Below are 12,833 nucleotides of genomic sequence, written 5' to 3'. Positions count from 1 at the left end.
GCCTTTTTTTTTTTAAATAAATAAATAAACTTTTAATGTATAATATTTCAGAAAAAGCATTCCTCTTTTTAGATTTGTCTGACCAGAAGATACAATAACTTAAAAACAGCAATCCTCACATTTTAGAAGCTGAAAAAAAAGTTTTGCTTGATAAATGAAATGCAGATTTATTTTATCTTATTATCTTTTTTTAATTTATTTTTTTAAGCACATAACAGGACCAAGAGCCTACTGCCATGTTTGCGGCTCTGTGAGGTTTTCTCAGGCAAAGCAGTACTTTAAGCTAAATGCTAATTTTAGCATGCTATAATGTTGCTGCTGCTCAAGCGAAAAAGTCAAGGAATCACCAAAGTGGTTCAACCATGAATGTCTGAAACAAATTGCATGGCAATTCATCTAATAGTAGTTTAGATATTTCAGTCTGGGCCAAAGTGGTGCACCAGCTGAAAGACTTCCATCTCTGGGGCTGCGCTGCTGGCATTACTCTAAAATGTTAAGTTGTGTGGTTTTTCTCAACTCTTATCATTTTAAATGAATACATTTTTTTAAGATTTTTTTTTTTTACTGTTGGTTGCATAACTCAGGAAACAAAAAAGATAGAAGAGTAGATTCTAGAAACCTGTGCAGAAGAGGCTAAGGGCGAGCTAGGAGAAAAAAATTATGAGAGGAGGATTTTTTTGTTTCTGTTATGCAGTTCATGAAAAAAGTTGAAATTATGAGAAAAAAGTAAAAATTACAAGATTAAAGTTTAAATATGATTTTGGTAATAAAGTTGAAATACTATTTCAATAAAAAGTAAAAATGGAGAGAATAAGGTCAACTTTTTCTGTTCTGTAAAGTTTGTATTAGAGAATCCACACATCCGTCTGAACAGTTAGGTAGACTGCAAGCTACAACCTGATTTTCATCAGTGTCATAAAATGAGCACTAAACCAAGAGTTTATTATACTAAAATCCCCTGACACATAAATGAGCTATTCTTGGTAGTAGGCAGTTATTGTTTTGAAAAAATATGCCTTTATGTAATATATGTGAATTTTTTAGACGTATATTAGACGTAGGGAGGAAAATCAGGTTGTAGCTTGCGGTCTACATTACCTAACTCAAAAAGTTTACTTTATTCTTTACATTTAGACTTTTTTCTTGACATTATATTTGGACTTACTTTCTTTGTCTTTTCTCTAAGTGCATAATGATTTTTTTTACCTCCATTATTTTTTTTTTTCCTACCTGGCCCTAATCCTCCTGTAATAGAAATAGGCAAAAAATAGAGTAATTTAATTAATTCATTTTCAGAAGTCTTTTAATGTAACCGCCAGTATAGTGCCTGTTGAGTGTAATAATTCATTTTCGCATCATGAATTAATTGTTTTAGTAAATTATTTAGCATGGAATTCAAATGTGATTAAATTCAACAGTTTGATAGGTTAAAAAAAAGATCTTCCTGTTGTCCAATGATGAATGTTATATGGAGCCATTTTACTTTCTATTCTTCTATTTTACTGTGACACATGAACAAAGTTATTAGTCCAACTTGTTAGTACACATGGTAAACATCTTGTTTTAAAGCTATAATTCCCTTGGTGATATTTTCTGCAGTTGCTGGGGATTCAGTGGTGGCATCACTTGCACCTTGTTTCACCTCGTACCTGTCGCATTACATCACACCTGGAATGCGAATAGAGGACAAAGTTTCCAGCAAATTCAGCTTTGTTAAGAACAACAAAAAAATCACATTTTTATTTGTAACCTTGAGTCTCTTTTCTGTCTTCCTTTTATTCCAGGTTGACTGGGCCCTCTGGCCATTTGACTGACGGTCCAGGAAACTATAAGTACAAGACCAAATGCACCTGGCTGATCGAGGGACAGTAAGTAGCACATCCAACACTACTTTGCAAAAATGATGCTGCTCTAAAAAATAAAAAATGTGTTTTCTTCCTTAACAGCTCCAGAAATGGTACAAATAAATCTGTAATCTTTCACCAAAATCAAAAATACATAATTTTCCTCTTACCTGTAGGAACTTTTTTTTTTTAAATGATAGATCCTACATGAAACATCTCACAACAAGGTGGATTATTTGTGTAACTGGGTTATGTAAGACATTGCTGCTGAGTTGTTCAAATGTATTTTTGACGCTTTTATTATCACAAACTAATGCTATCTAGTTCCATTGTATTCAAGAGAAGGCAGACATCTCCGACACTCACACCAAAACAATCTAGATTGATAAATAGCTCTACAGGTAAGAGGAAAAAATAGATTTTTAATTTGAACTGTTCCTTTAATAGACTAACTGTAACAGCGGTATTTGTCCAGACCTTTATAAATACAATATGTAGTGCACATCCTGATCGAAGAGTAATAGATTTTCCAAATTATGTTTTGGGGTTGTCAAACATCTTTGCTCCTTATAAATCCCACACACACACACATCTGGTGCCCAAGTAGCTGGAGCAACGACTGTAAACACTTTATATGAAACCGATACTCTCTCATTGATTTCATCCATTAAATCAGCTTCTGCTGTTAAGAAAAAATGGCTAAGTAATGAATCCTAAAGCCTTGAGACAGTTGAAAGATGGATTGTGAAAACTGAGTCTTCGAGTCAATATTTCAAGGGTGCCCATAATTGTTGCACACACAGCCTGCACTGCAGTCCTTCACAGAGATACCATCCAGCAGTCAGAATTTACAGTATCCACAAGGTGATGGATGAAAATAAATGGCAAAGTAACTGTGAGAAATTCAATACTCCTTCTCTATTGTTTTAGTCAGCATAACCACGCCACGGAGCATCGATTTAGAACGATGATTCTTAATTCTTTTTGGCCGCCAGCTCATCCGAACCATAAACTCTTTGATTACATTTGCATTTTAGGCATTTAGCCAATAGTCTCATTCGTGGGGATTAACCGTGGCTGACTTTGTTGGGTCTCAGGAGGTCAAAATGATGTTTTCTTGGATGGGACGTGTCGATGTTCCATGCATTTGAACTTGGGACCTTCCTGTTCCTGTATGGCTTCTCTAATCACCAGGCCAGCCTGCCACCCAGCGTTTTCATTACATACTAATGGCGCTTTAATATGCTGGCTTGAGACCTTGGCCCGTGCTTAACTAGAGGTTAATGCAGTGACACGTGCACCATATGCATCAGAATGACGAGAGTATTTTAAAGCCTCGGACATACGTTTACTGGAAGCTTTCTTCGCGGTTTAGTGCGTCTGCAGTGGCCTGAAGTGACTTTTTCCAAAGGCAGTGAAATGATGAGTAAAATAAGGCTGTGCTCTGTGCTTTACTGTCATGCTCATAGGGACCTCAGTGGTAATTGCTGATTTAGAATAGTTTCTTTGTCAGTTCTCTCCAGTCACTTCTTACTTTTGATTCATTATTTACCGGTCACAAGCCTTCTTTTCTAATCGAAGCTCGGGGCTGCTGCCATTTTTCTGTTTATGTGTCTGCGTGGTGAGGAAGGAAGAGCCGCCGCTTCCCTCCAAAAAATAAACCAATAATAAATGTCACCATTCACAACATTTCCGTTGCATCTTGTGCCTTCATCGTAGATGTCCTAAATGGGCCTTTGTGTGCTTCCCTCCTCTTTTGAATTATTTCATTTCGCGAAGTTAACCTAATTTAGGGCAGAGAATGTTTTTAGAATCTCATGAATGCCTTCAATCAAGAACTGAAGCTTGCTTTTCCTGTTTTGCTGTCTGATGTCCTTCACTGTAAAGGAAATGGAAAGTTAGTTAATCCATTTTGCACAGTTTAAAGTGTGCATTATTAAATGTAGCCTTCTATATCTGTTCCCTAATGCGATACAACCACAGACTGTATGAAGATAATAAACATAGTCACTGTGATGTCACCCGTGGTGTTTGGACTCCAAATTTGAAACCTCGAGTTCGGCATTATGGCCTCTGCCATCTTGCCTTTATTGACGTCACTTGTTGATTTTCTGCAACTAGTAACACGCTCATCTGCAGAATGGATTGGGAGCCAGAATTACACTATTTGAATCGGTAGTGCTAGCTAGCTAGCATGGTTAGTAAGGAGAAATTGTTACTCAAAACTCAAACAGCCGACTAGTTGGAGAGTCTTTTAGTCCAACAGAACGTGAAACATAACAGCTTTAAAGTGAAAACACACTGTTGTAGCAACCTGTCAATCATACCGTAGCCACATCCTAAAGCATACCCTCCTTTATCATCTATTTTACTCTTAATTAGACCATAATGTACAAGATGAACATCATGCTGTATTGAAGAAGACTTTAAAATTTCAACTGAGATCATAAACTTATTCTGAGAACGTTTACTGAGGTAATACATCAAGTGAGAAGTAGGATTAGGGAACTTCTTTTCGGATCCAGCATAGTCGCCCCCTGCTGGCCGTTTAAGACACCGCCAATTGGCTTTACGATGCGGTGCAGTTGTTTAGTACACAGTACATTTACCACATATAACACAGAATAAATTAAAAGAACATTATGTTGAAGGGCTACACAGTGGTGTAGTGGTTAGCACTCATGCCTCACAGCAAGAGGGTCGCCTGTTCGAGCGTGGATTGTCTCCGGGTATCTCGGCTTCCTCCCACAATCACAAAACATGCACTGAGGTTTAATTGGTGACTCTAAATTGCCCGTAGCTGTGAATTGGAGCGTGATTGTCCGTCTCTATGTTTCAGCCCAGCGTGTACCCCGCCTCTCGCCCAATGTCAGCTGGGATCGGCTCCATCCCCCCGCGACCCGAGTGCGGCGCCTAAATGAATTATGTTGAATATTAGAAAAATAGATTTCTGTTAATTGTAATTTTTATTTTTATTATGTAATTTCATGCAAAAATTGAGGCGGGCGGGGTGGAAGTAAATCGCCACCAGACAAGTGCTAGTGAAGTTCTGTTGTAGGCAGTGAATATTTGCACCATATCACATGTTAATTATCCACCTTTTTTGTTCCTAAAATCCCATTCATTGTGCTCATGTAGTGAAAGTTGGTGTTCCATTTTGCAATTGGCCTCCTCAGCAAGTGAAACAGTAACTTTTAAAACCAGTTTGCAGCTCTAGTGAGAGAATGTGATTGAGTGAACAGGGATTTGCAGGTTTTATTGGAAATATTAATTAACTTACCTCACACGTGATGTCAATAAGTTAAGTGATCTTTAGGTTGGAATTCAAGGCAGGAAAGTTGACAAGTTGTTACCCGACAGTTATCAAATCAGCAGTCCATATTTTACTACAATACTGTTTGTCTGCGTTCCACACACTGAATATTTGGCAGGCTGCACTACTTACAGTTTTCCACACAAAATGAGCAGTTGCATTGGGGAGCAGCATTGTATGTTGAGCATAGAAATGGTTTGTCTGCCCAGGGCTTGTTTGTTTCTGTCTGGTTTCTCACAGTTGGAAGTGCATGTGTCTTTTTTTCTTTAAAGACCTGCAATGCTAACATAGTTAAAAAGAGTGTGGGACCTAATATGGTATCATTTGTCAGCCTACTGGCACGCAGATTAATCTTACTCAATTGGAAACAGAGAACTGCACCAAAACATTCAAATCTAACTAAGGATGTAATGACCTAAGCAGAGGAAATGAAAGTATCTGTAAAAACAAAAATAAGAACTTTGTCATTTGGCAGCCATCAAATAGGCTGTGTACTATATTGACAATGCTGTTGTTAACGTGACATATTAATAATAATCCAAACAACATAATAGAAGCCAAGAAGAGACACTGGAAATTGGATCAAAATAAAGATGTAAAATAATAATCAGTTTGTATTTTATTAACATGTGGAATACCGCACCCCTTTTTTTTCTTACTTTTTCTTATGTTTTATGCTATTTTTCGTAATTAATGCCATTATATTTTATCTGCATGTGTACAGCTGACAATAAATATAGTTTAAAAAGGAAAAAGAAAAAAATACTCTATAGACTGCAAAACTTTAATAATCCGTTTGCATAGTAGAAGCTTTCAAAGCTACAAAAGTGTGCTTGTTGTTGCACCGACTTGCAAGCTAATCAACTGTTCAGGCCAAAAAATTGATTGATTTGCTATTTACGGATATTAGAGCTTATTCTGATAACACATGTAGACTTCTGATATTGCTGTTTGACGGGTTTGCTTAGTCAATTTTATTTGTATAGCCCAAAATGACAAATTACAGATTTGCCTCAAACGGCTTTACAGACACCGTCTGTCCTTAGACCCTCACATCAGCCAGGCAAAAACTCCTCAAAAAACAGGTGAAAAATAGAAGAAACCTCAGGGAGAGCGAGGGATCCCCCTCCCAGGACAGACAGATGTGCAATAGATGTGTAGCTCAGTATTTAAATAATGACAGAAGGTCTCATGGTCTAACTTTGTGTATGTGTGTGTTTTCCAGGCCCAACACCATACTCCGTTTACGGTTTAACCACTTTGCCACTGAATGCAGCTGGGACCACCTTTACGTGTACGACGGAGACTCGATTTATGCCCCCCTCCTCGCTGCCTTCAGGTACGTCCACTGAGGGTTCGACTAAAGGTCGCTTCGTCGTAGGTGTTATGTTCACTGACAGCCTGACCCTCACATAAGGCCAGTTTAGGTGTAAAAAAAGGTAATAAAAACGTGTTAATCTTCACCTTTGTGTTGTTACTGCAGTGGTCTGATTGTTCCTGAGCGTTACGGGAACGAGACGGTTCCAGAGGTGGTGTCTCAGTCCGGCTACGCCCTGCTGCACTTCTTCAGTGATGCTGCCTACAACCTGACTGGCTTCAACATTTCCTATAGGTGAGAGAAGCACAGCAAAGACATTGTTTATTTTAACGCTTTATGCATTCTCTTGTGTATTAAAAATCAGTCAGTCCTTCAAATCACATGCAAAAACTAAATGTTGTCTTTGTGTCTTGCATGATATTTTCCGGCCTTTCCTTGATTTTAAAATCTCAGCTGTGATGACATATGCAGCTGAGTGTGTGGTGCAGCAGGCCTCGGGGCCTGCATCTCTCAGGCTCCACACATGCATTCATGATCGTGTCAGTCACAGGATAAAAGATAAATCTGCTACATGACAAATACTTTGATACTGAGCCCTGAGATGAGAACCTCTGCACAAATAATTTCTGTTTTACTGACTGTTGAGATGTATTTAGGTGAAGGACCCACTTCACACCCTTCCTTGGGACATGATGATGCATACAAAGCTATCACTTTCTGCATGATTCAGCCTGTGCGCTGGCACGCCTGGTTTACAGCATTTTAGCAGAGGATCGTGTCAGGCTGCTGTCGTCCATTTTGCTATTGGTCCACCGTTAAATGCTGACAGGAAAAGCAAGCAAATAATACAATATATTATGCCCTTGTTTATTTAATAAGCAACTGAACACCTAATTAAGAAATTTAAGTGTTGATGAATGAAATATTATACACTAAAATGTCTGTTTTTTAAGATTGCACATATTCAGATTGACAATTAAAATGTTCAATATTCAAAAACTTTATTCAAAACTTTATTCAATTTTAAATTGTAAGTGTAGTACTGGTACTGATACTGATACTTTATCCTACCATTTCTGGGTTCAGTGTCAATGTATTCAATTTAGAAGTGATGCACTCTGGTACTTGCAGCCTTAAGAAGTCATACAAAACTAGTATGGCACATGGAGAGCACAGAGCTCTGCCAATACCGTGCCCTATCTTGCAAAAAAAAAGTGAATCTGCTCCAAAAAATGTGTTCTACTATGGCCCATGATGCACCCTTCCACCTGGTTTCATGAAAACGAGGCTAATAGTTTTTCTGTAATCCTGCTGACTAACCAACAAACCAAACAAAAAACATAACCTTCTTGGCGGAGGAAGTAATAAATCAGTTGCAACAGCCTCTAGGCTGAATCACAACATGCCTATAAAACAGTCTCTTGACCCCTTTTTTCCTACAGTAGCCATTACAGGCAGTCATATTTATATATTCCACAAGTCCATATGAGGTCAAGATGAACTTCTTCGCTCCCTAATTCGCTCCTTTATTATATCCAGATTTCTTTGTTTTAACCCAGGATTAATGAGAAAAAACACCAGCAAAAAGTGCAGCTTCATTCCACCCATGTGTTCCTGCATTCTTTTAGCTGTCGATGCCTATTAGTCTTTACCTGACATCAGCTTTTCAGTTGGGACCTTTTAACAGCAAGAAAATCCTTTAATAGGTCTGTGAGCTAGAACAATATAAAGAGATAAACATAGAAAATGCAGTAATTCCCATGTTTATGCATTAAACATCTACCCACATTAATACAAAAATGTAATCTCATTCCATTAACAAAACATCCATATGTGTGCACACCCACAGACGGATAGCTAAAACTAAACTTTACATAAGTCGGAGAGAGCCAAAAATGTCATTCATTTCTTCAAGCTGGTTGCTTTGACTGGCATATAAAAGGACAAAAAGTAATAATAAAAAACCAAAGTGAAGGTTGTCCGTTCCAAACATCTGCAAAGGACACAATGGATCCCTGCGTTTTTTCTCCCGCCTCTCATTGGTGCTGTCGCCATAGTGATGGGATTGAAGTTGGGCTGAGAAGCACAGAGTTGGATAAAAGTGAAGTGCCCCCGGGCCCCCCGGTCTTTGGTGTCTCAGAGAGGTGGAAGAGACGAAACATCAAACCACGAAGCTGCCGAAGGCACATGAAAGGGTGACGAGGGCCCTTTGTGCCGCCTGTCTCGCTCCCAAACATGTTTGTCTTCAGCAGGGAAACATCTCACTTCAGTCTCCTGCTTTGATGGATAATAATATATAAGAGTTTACAGACAAACTTTTGACATTAACGTGTTTTCTCTTGTTATAAAAACATTAGGAACATTGTGTTGTAGACAGTTTGCAGTGATTTCCATATTAAAGGTTAAATCTGATAATATTCTAGATTTCCTGTTGTCATGGATTTCATAAAAAAACAATAAACTGATCAACTAACAAGTATTGTCAAAGTATCCACTGCCTGATGATGCTTAGTCCTCTTTTAAAGGGACAGCTCACCCTAAATTATGAATACAGAATTTTACTCTTTCCCGTAGTGCTGTTAATCAGCTGAAATTGTTTTAGTGCGAGTTGCCAAGAATGGGAGTTATCGGCTGTATAGATGTCTGCTTTCTCTCCAATTTAATAGAGCTAGATGACACTCTTGTGAAGATTATATCGGCAAAAATGTGTATTTGCACACACATCTGTCTGGAAATCATGACCAGGTTTTCCAAAGATAATCCACAGACTGCTGTTTCTTGTAGAAACCATTATTTTTCTATTGAACAACACTGTGGAACTGAAATCACTATGAGACTCACTTTGATTTTAAATTTTCCTTTGATTTTGTGAAGTTGAAAGTAGCAAAAGCTTCCCAAAGACATTTCTTTTATTAGTTTTTGTTTTCTAAAAATAAACATGTTTGCATTTGTGGTTTCCTCAACATGCTTTCTGCATTATCTAACATCAGCACACTCACTATCCAGTGTTTTGGTCACTTTAGTATTATGAAGTAAACACCTGCTTAAATTTGGTAGTATGGAATTTATACATAGGCAAAGTTAGTGCTTCTTACTTCTGCACCATGGGAAGTCAGAGTAGGAACCGGAACAGAGTCAAACTTTCTGTTCTTGTTTTTAATGAAGCCTGAAATACATTGAAGAAGTCAGAATGTAATAATTATCCGTTATTTTCTTCAACAGACATGAGCTATACTATTCCTGGAAAGGGCATGCTGCTCTGATTCCAGCAGTCTGTGTACGATGCTTGTATGTTCTGATTTGTTTGGTTTTCTTGGCACAAAATGTGTCCATTGGGTGCTTATAGAAAAGCTTAATGTACAGCAGAAAGGACCTGTTGAGTGAAACGGAGAGCGTCAGTACTGCTGTTTTACTGCAGAATGGGCGAGTTTACCATCTGCTCTGCAGCGCCTGTGGTGACTTTATGTCTGCCAGTTACCTCAGCCTCTAGCTCGATGCTGTTTCAGAGCAGACTGAGATCAATGACGAGTGTTGAAGCAGGCCCACTGATGAGGGAAGACAAAGCCAACAAAAACAATACCTTCTCTGCTGGCAATTTTTATTGGTAATTCTTTTCCTATTGCACATATACGGTTTATGCCTGTCCGTCCTGGGAGGGAATCCCTCTTCTGTTGATCTCCCTGAGGTTTCTTCTTCTTTTTCCACTGTTAAAACAGTTTTTTTGAGGATTTTTTCCCTGGCCAATGTGAGGGTCAAAGGACAGTAAAGCCTGTAAAGCCCTTTGAGGCAAATTTGTGATTTTGGGCTATATAAATGAAATTGATGTATGTGTATGTTTTCAATATGCACAAGTATGGAAACTTTTTGCTGGAATTTAATGCAGGAAAACACAGTTTGACACAGCAATGTACAATAATAATAACTTTATTTGTATGACATCTTTCATACATAAAATACAGCTCAAAGTTCTTTAAAGAATGTCATTAACAGCAAACGGTGTCTTATAACCACATTTAAAGCTTTCACTGCAAAAAATGTCTTTATTTTGAACGCAGAAACAGACACACAGAGAACAGAATATATTCGAGCCCGACCAGCACTGGATTTTATCAGTATCAGCTTTTATAAAATCCAGTTCCAGTCGGGCTCTTATACCTTCAGCTGTCTGAGGGGGAAACGTTTCATGTTTTAACTTGAAGCCTGGAGACAGCTAAGGAGCTGCTTGCACTAAAGCAGATGTAACTCAGCGCTTGAAAGGCGTTCCTGATGTTTTATTCAGAGTCTATATTTCAGGCAAGATTTAAATCCTGTTTTCTCACCTTCCCTATTTTCTTCCTCTTTCCTCCCTCCCAGGGTGAACACATGTCCCAACAACTGCTCCGGCCGCGGTGAGTGCCGTGTGAGGAACTCCACCGGTTCGGTGTACTGTGACTGCGAAGACAACTGGAAGGGGGCTGCCTGTGACGTCCCCTACTGCATGGCTGACTGTGGCTACCCTGAACGAGGCCACTGCCAGGGAAAGTCCTGCATCTGCAAGACCGGATGGCAAGGTGGGCTGGCGCTGCAGCAGCAGCATCGCTTCGGCTGCCAGTGATGTGACCTCATTGTCTCACACAGTGCGCCGGCTGAATAACTACAATGTCATCAGGTTGTCTTCAGCAGGCCCTCTCATGCCAAACCCTCCCCTGTGACTTAAATAAGCTTCTCGCTGGCGATATGCTCTCTGTGCAGAACGAACAGTGGCTCTGGTCTCAGGGGCGGGTAAATCATTAATTTAACTGCCAAGATTCACTTTTAACAGCCAAAAATGATTAATACAGGATATTCAAGGAAATGCAGTCAATTCCTTCATCTTATTTTTAGTTTTATGGGGCAGGTATGGTGCTTTCAGCAGTAAAAAAAAAAAAAAAAAAAAATCAGGCCTTTGTGTCTGTTTGATACAGAGCTGTTGGATCACAGTCGGACAGTATAAAGTGATTAGATTGGAGAACATTGAGCTACAGAACATATATAACCAGCCTGGTTCCAGACCGATGCCCACAGCTGCCTCTTGTTCAGTGCTTCATTCAGTTAATTCAGCATGGATATCAGGGTAATATATAACTAAAGAAGTCAATTAACCTGCTTTAGAGCCCAACGTAGAGAAAGAAAACTGTTTAAATGAAGGAGCTCCTGCTGCCTGATGACCCAACTCCACCATTCAGTAGAGAAGGATGGTGTTCAGGCTATTTCCAGTCTGAAAGAACTTATTTCTTTATCTGTTTAAAAAGTCTTTATTTCAGGGCTAGGGTTAATGTTTTTATGTGAAACCATAAGAGAAAGACCTGACAAGCATATGAAACAGTGGTTCTTAATAAAAATGTATTTAGAAACATCATAAATATTCATAATATGTTAAAACTGAGCATTAAAAATGTGAATATAATCCAGATATTAAAAATATTAAGATTAACAACTTTACTTAACTATTGAAGTGTGTAAGAGTTATAAGCGCTACAGTAATTTCCTCAATTGTAGTTGACAACTAGAAGATTGTGGTTTTTATCTAACAACTAAAATCTTTGGATTAAGGCTAGTGTCAGAATGTAGCTAAGTACATTTATTTAAGTAGAGTATTTCTATTTAATGTAACTTTATATTTCTACCCTACTACATTTAGGTGACAGCTTTAGTTACTTTTGGCATGGAAATCATGATAAATTTAAAGTGATTAGACGTTGTTGTTTTTTAATTAAACCTCATAACCGTATATGAAGTAGTTAAAATGAGTCCTATCTTGAGGAAATTAAATGCTGCTTATATAAATGCATCTATACAGATAATCTGATAAAACAATCTGAGTGTGTCCATTCTGCAGATGAGTACTTTTGCTTCCGATAGTTTAAGTAAGTTTGATGCTGCTACTTTTGTACTTTTACTTAAGTAAGTTTTGAATGCAGGACTTTTACTTGTAGTGGACTAATTTCACAGTGTTTACTTAAGTAAGGGATCTAAATACTTTATCCACCACTGTTTAAGGCCCATCCAAATGGGGGTCCATGACCTCAAGGTGAGAATAACAGAGTAACTCATGATACGATACTATTATGATACATTGTGCAGGATAACGATGGAATCATGATACGGCACCAGTATTGAAAAACGTATCAGAAGAATATTCCCATATCAAAAACCGTGACCTAATGTGTATAAATATAGGGCTGTAAAACATATTAAGTTGAGCTTTATTGTGGGTCACTGGATGAAATACATTTTAATGGAATAAAAAAAGAAATAAGGAACCATTTCACATCACCTTTTCAAATCCCAGTTATTTAATAATAATGTTTGCATATATGTGGCCAAAAATAGGAATATA

The 12,833-nt window shown here is 38.2% G+C and overlaps 1 protein-coding gene across 2 annotated transcripts in view; it reads left to right on the top strand.

Annotated features, from left to right (window-relative positions):
- The window catches only part of atrn (attractin), a 166,074-nt gene that overhangs the window by 13,815 nt on the left and 139,426 nt on the right, over positions 1-12,833 (top strand). For both annotated transcript variants that reach the window (XM_059353996.1, XM_059353997.1), the window contains exons 2-5: positions 1,785-1,868; positions 6,383-6,496; positions 6,641-6,769; positions 10,829-11,025. In XM_059353996.1, coding sequence (XP_059209979.1) covers positions 1,785-1,868; positions 6,383-6,496; positions 6,641-6,769; positions 10,829-11,025 — 524 coding nt within the window. The remainder of the gene's footprint in view (positions 1-1,784; positions 1,869-6,382; positions 6,497-6,640; positions 6,770-10,828; positions 11,026-12,833) is intronic.

The sequence above is a fragment of the Centropristis striata genome, chromosome 16, assembly GCF_030273125.1.
Source record: "Centropristis striata isolate RG_2023a ecotype Rhode Island chromosome 16, C.striata_1.0, whole genome shotgun sequence".
NCBI classification, from domain to species: Eukaryota; Metazoa; Chordata; class Actinopteri; order Perciformes; family Serranidae; genus Centropristis; species Centropristis striata.
Note: the sequence above shows the minus strand (reverse complement) of the source record. Positions and strands in the feature narration are given on the sequence as shown.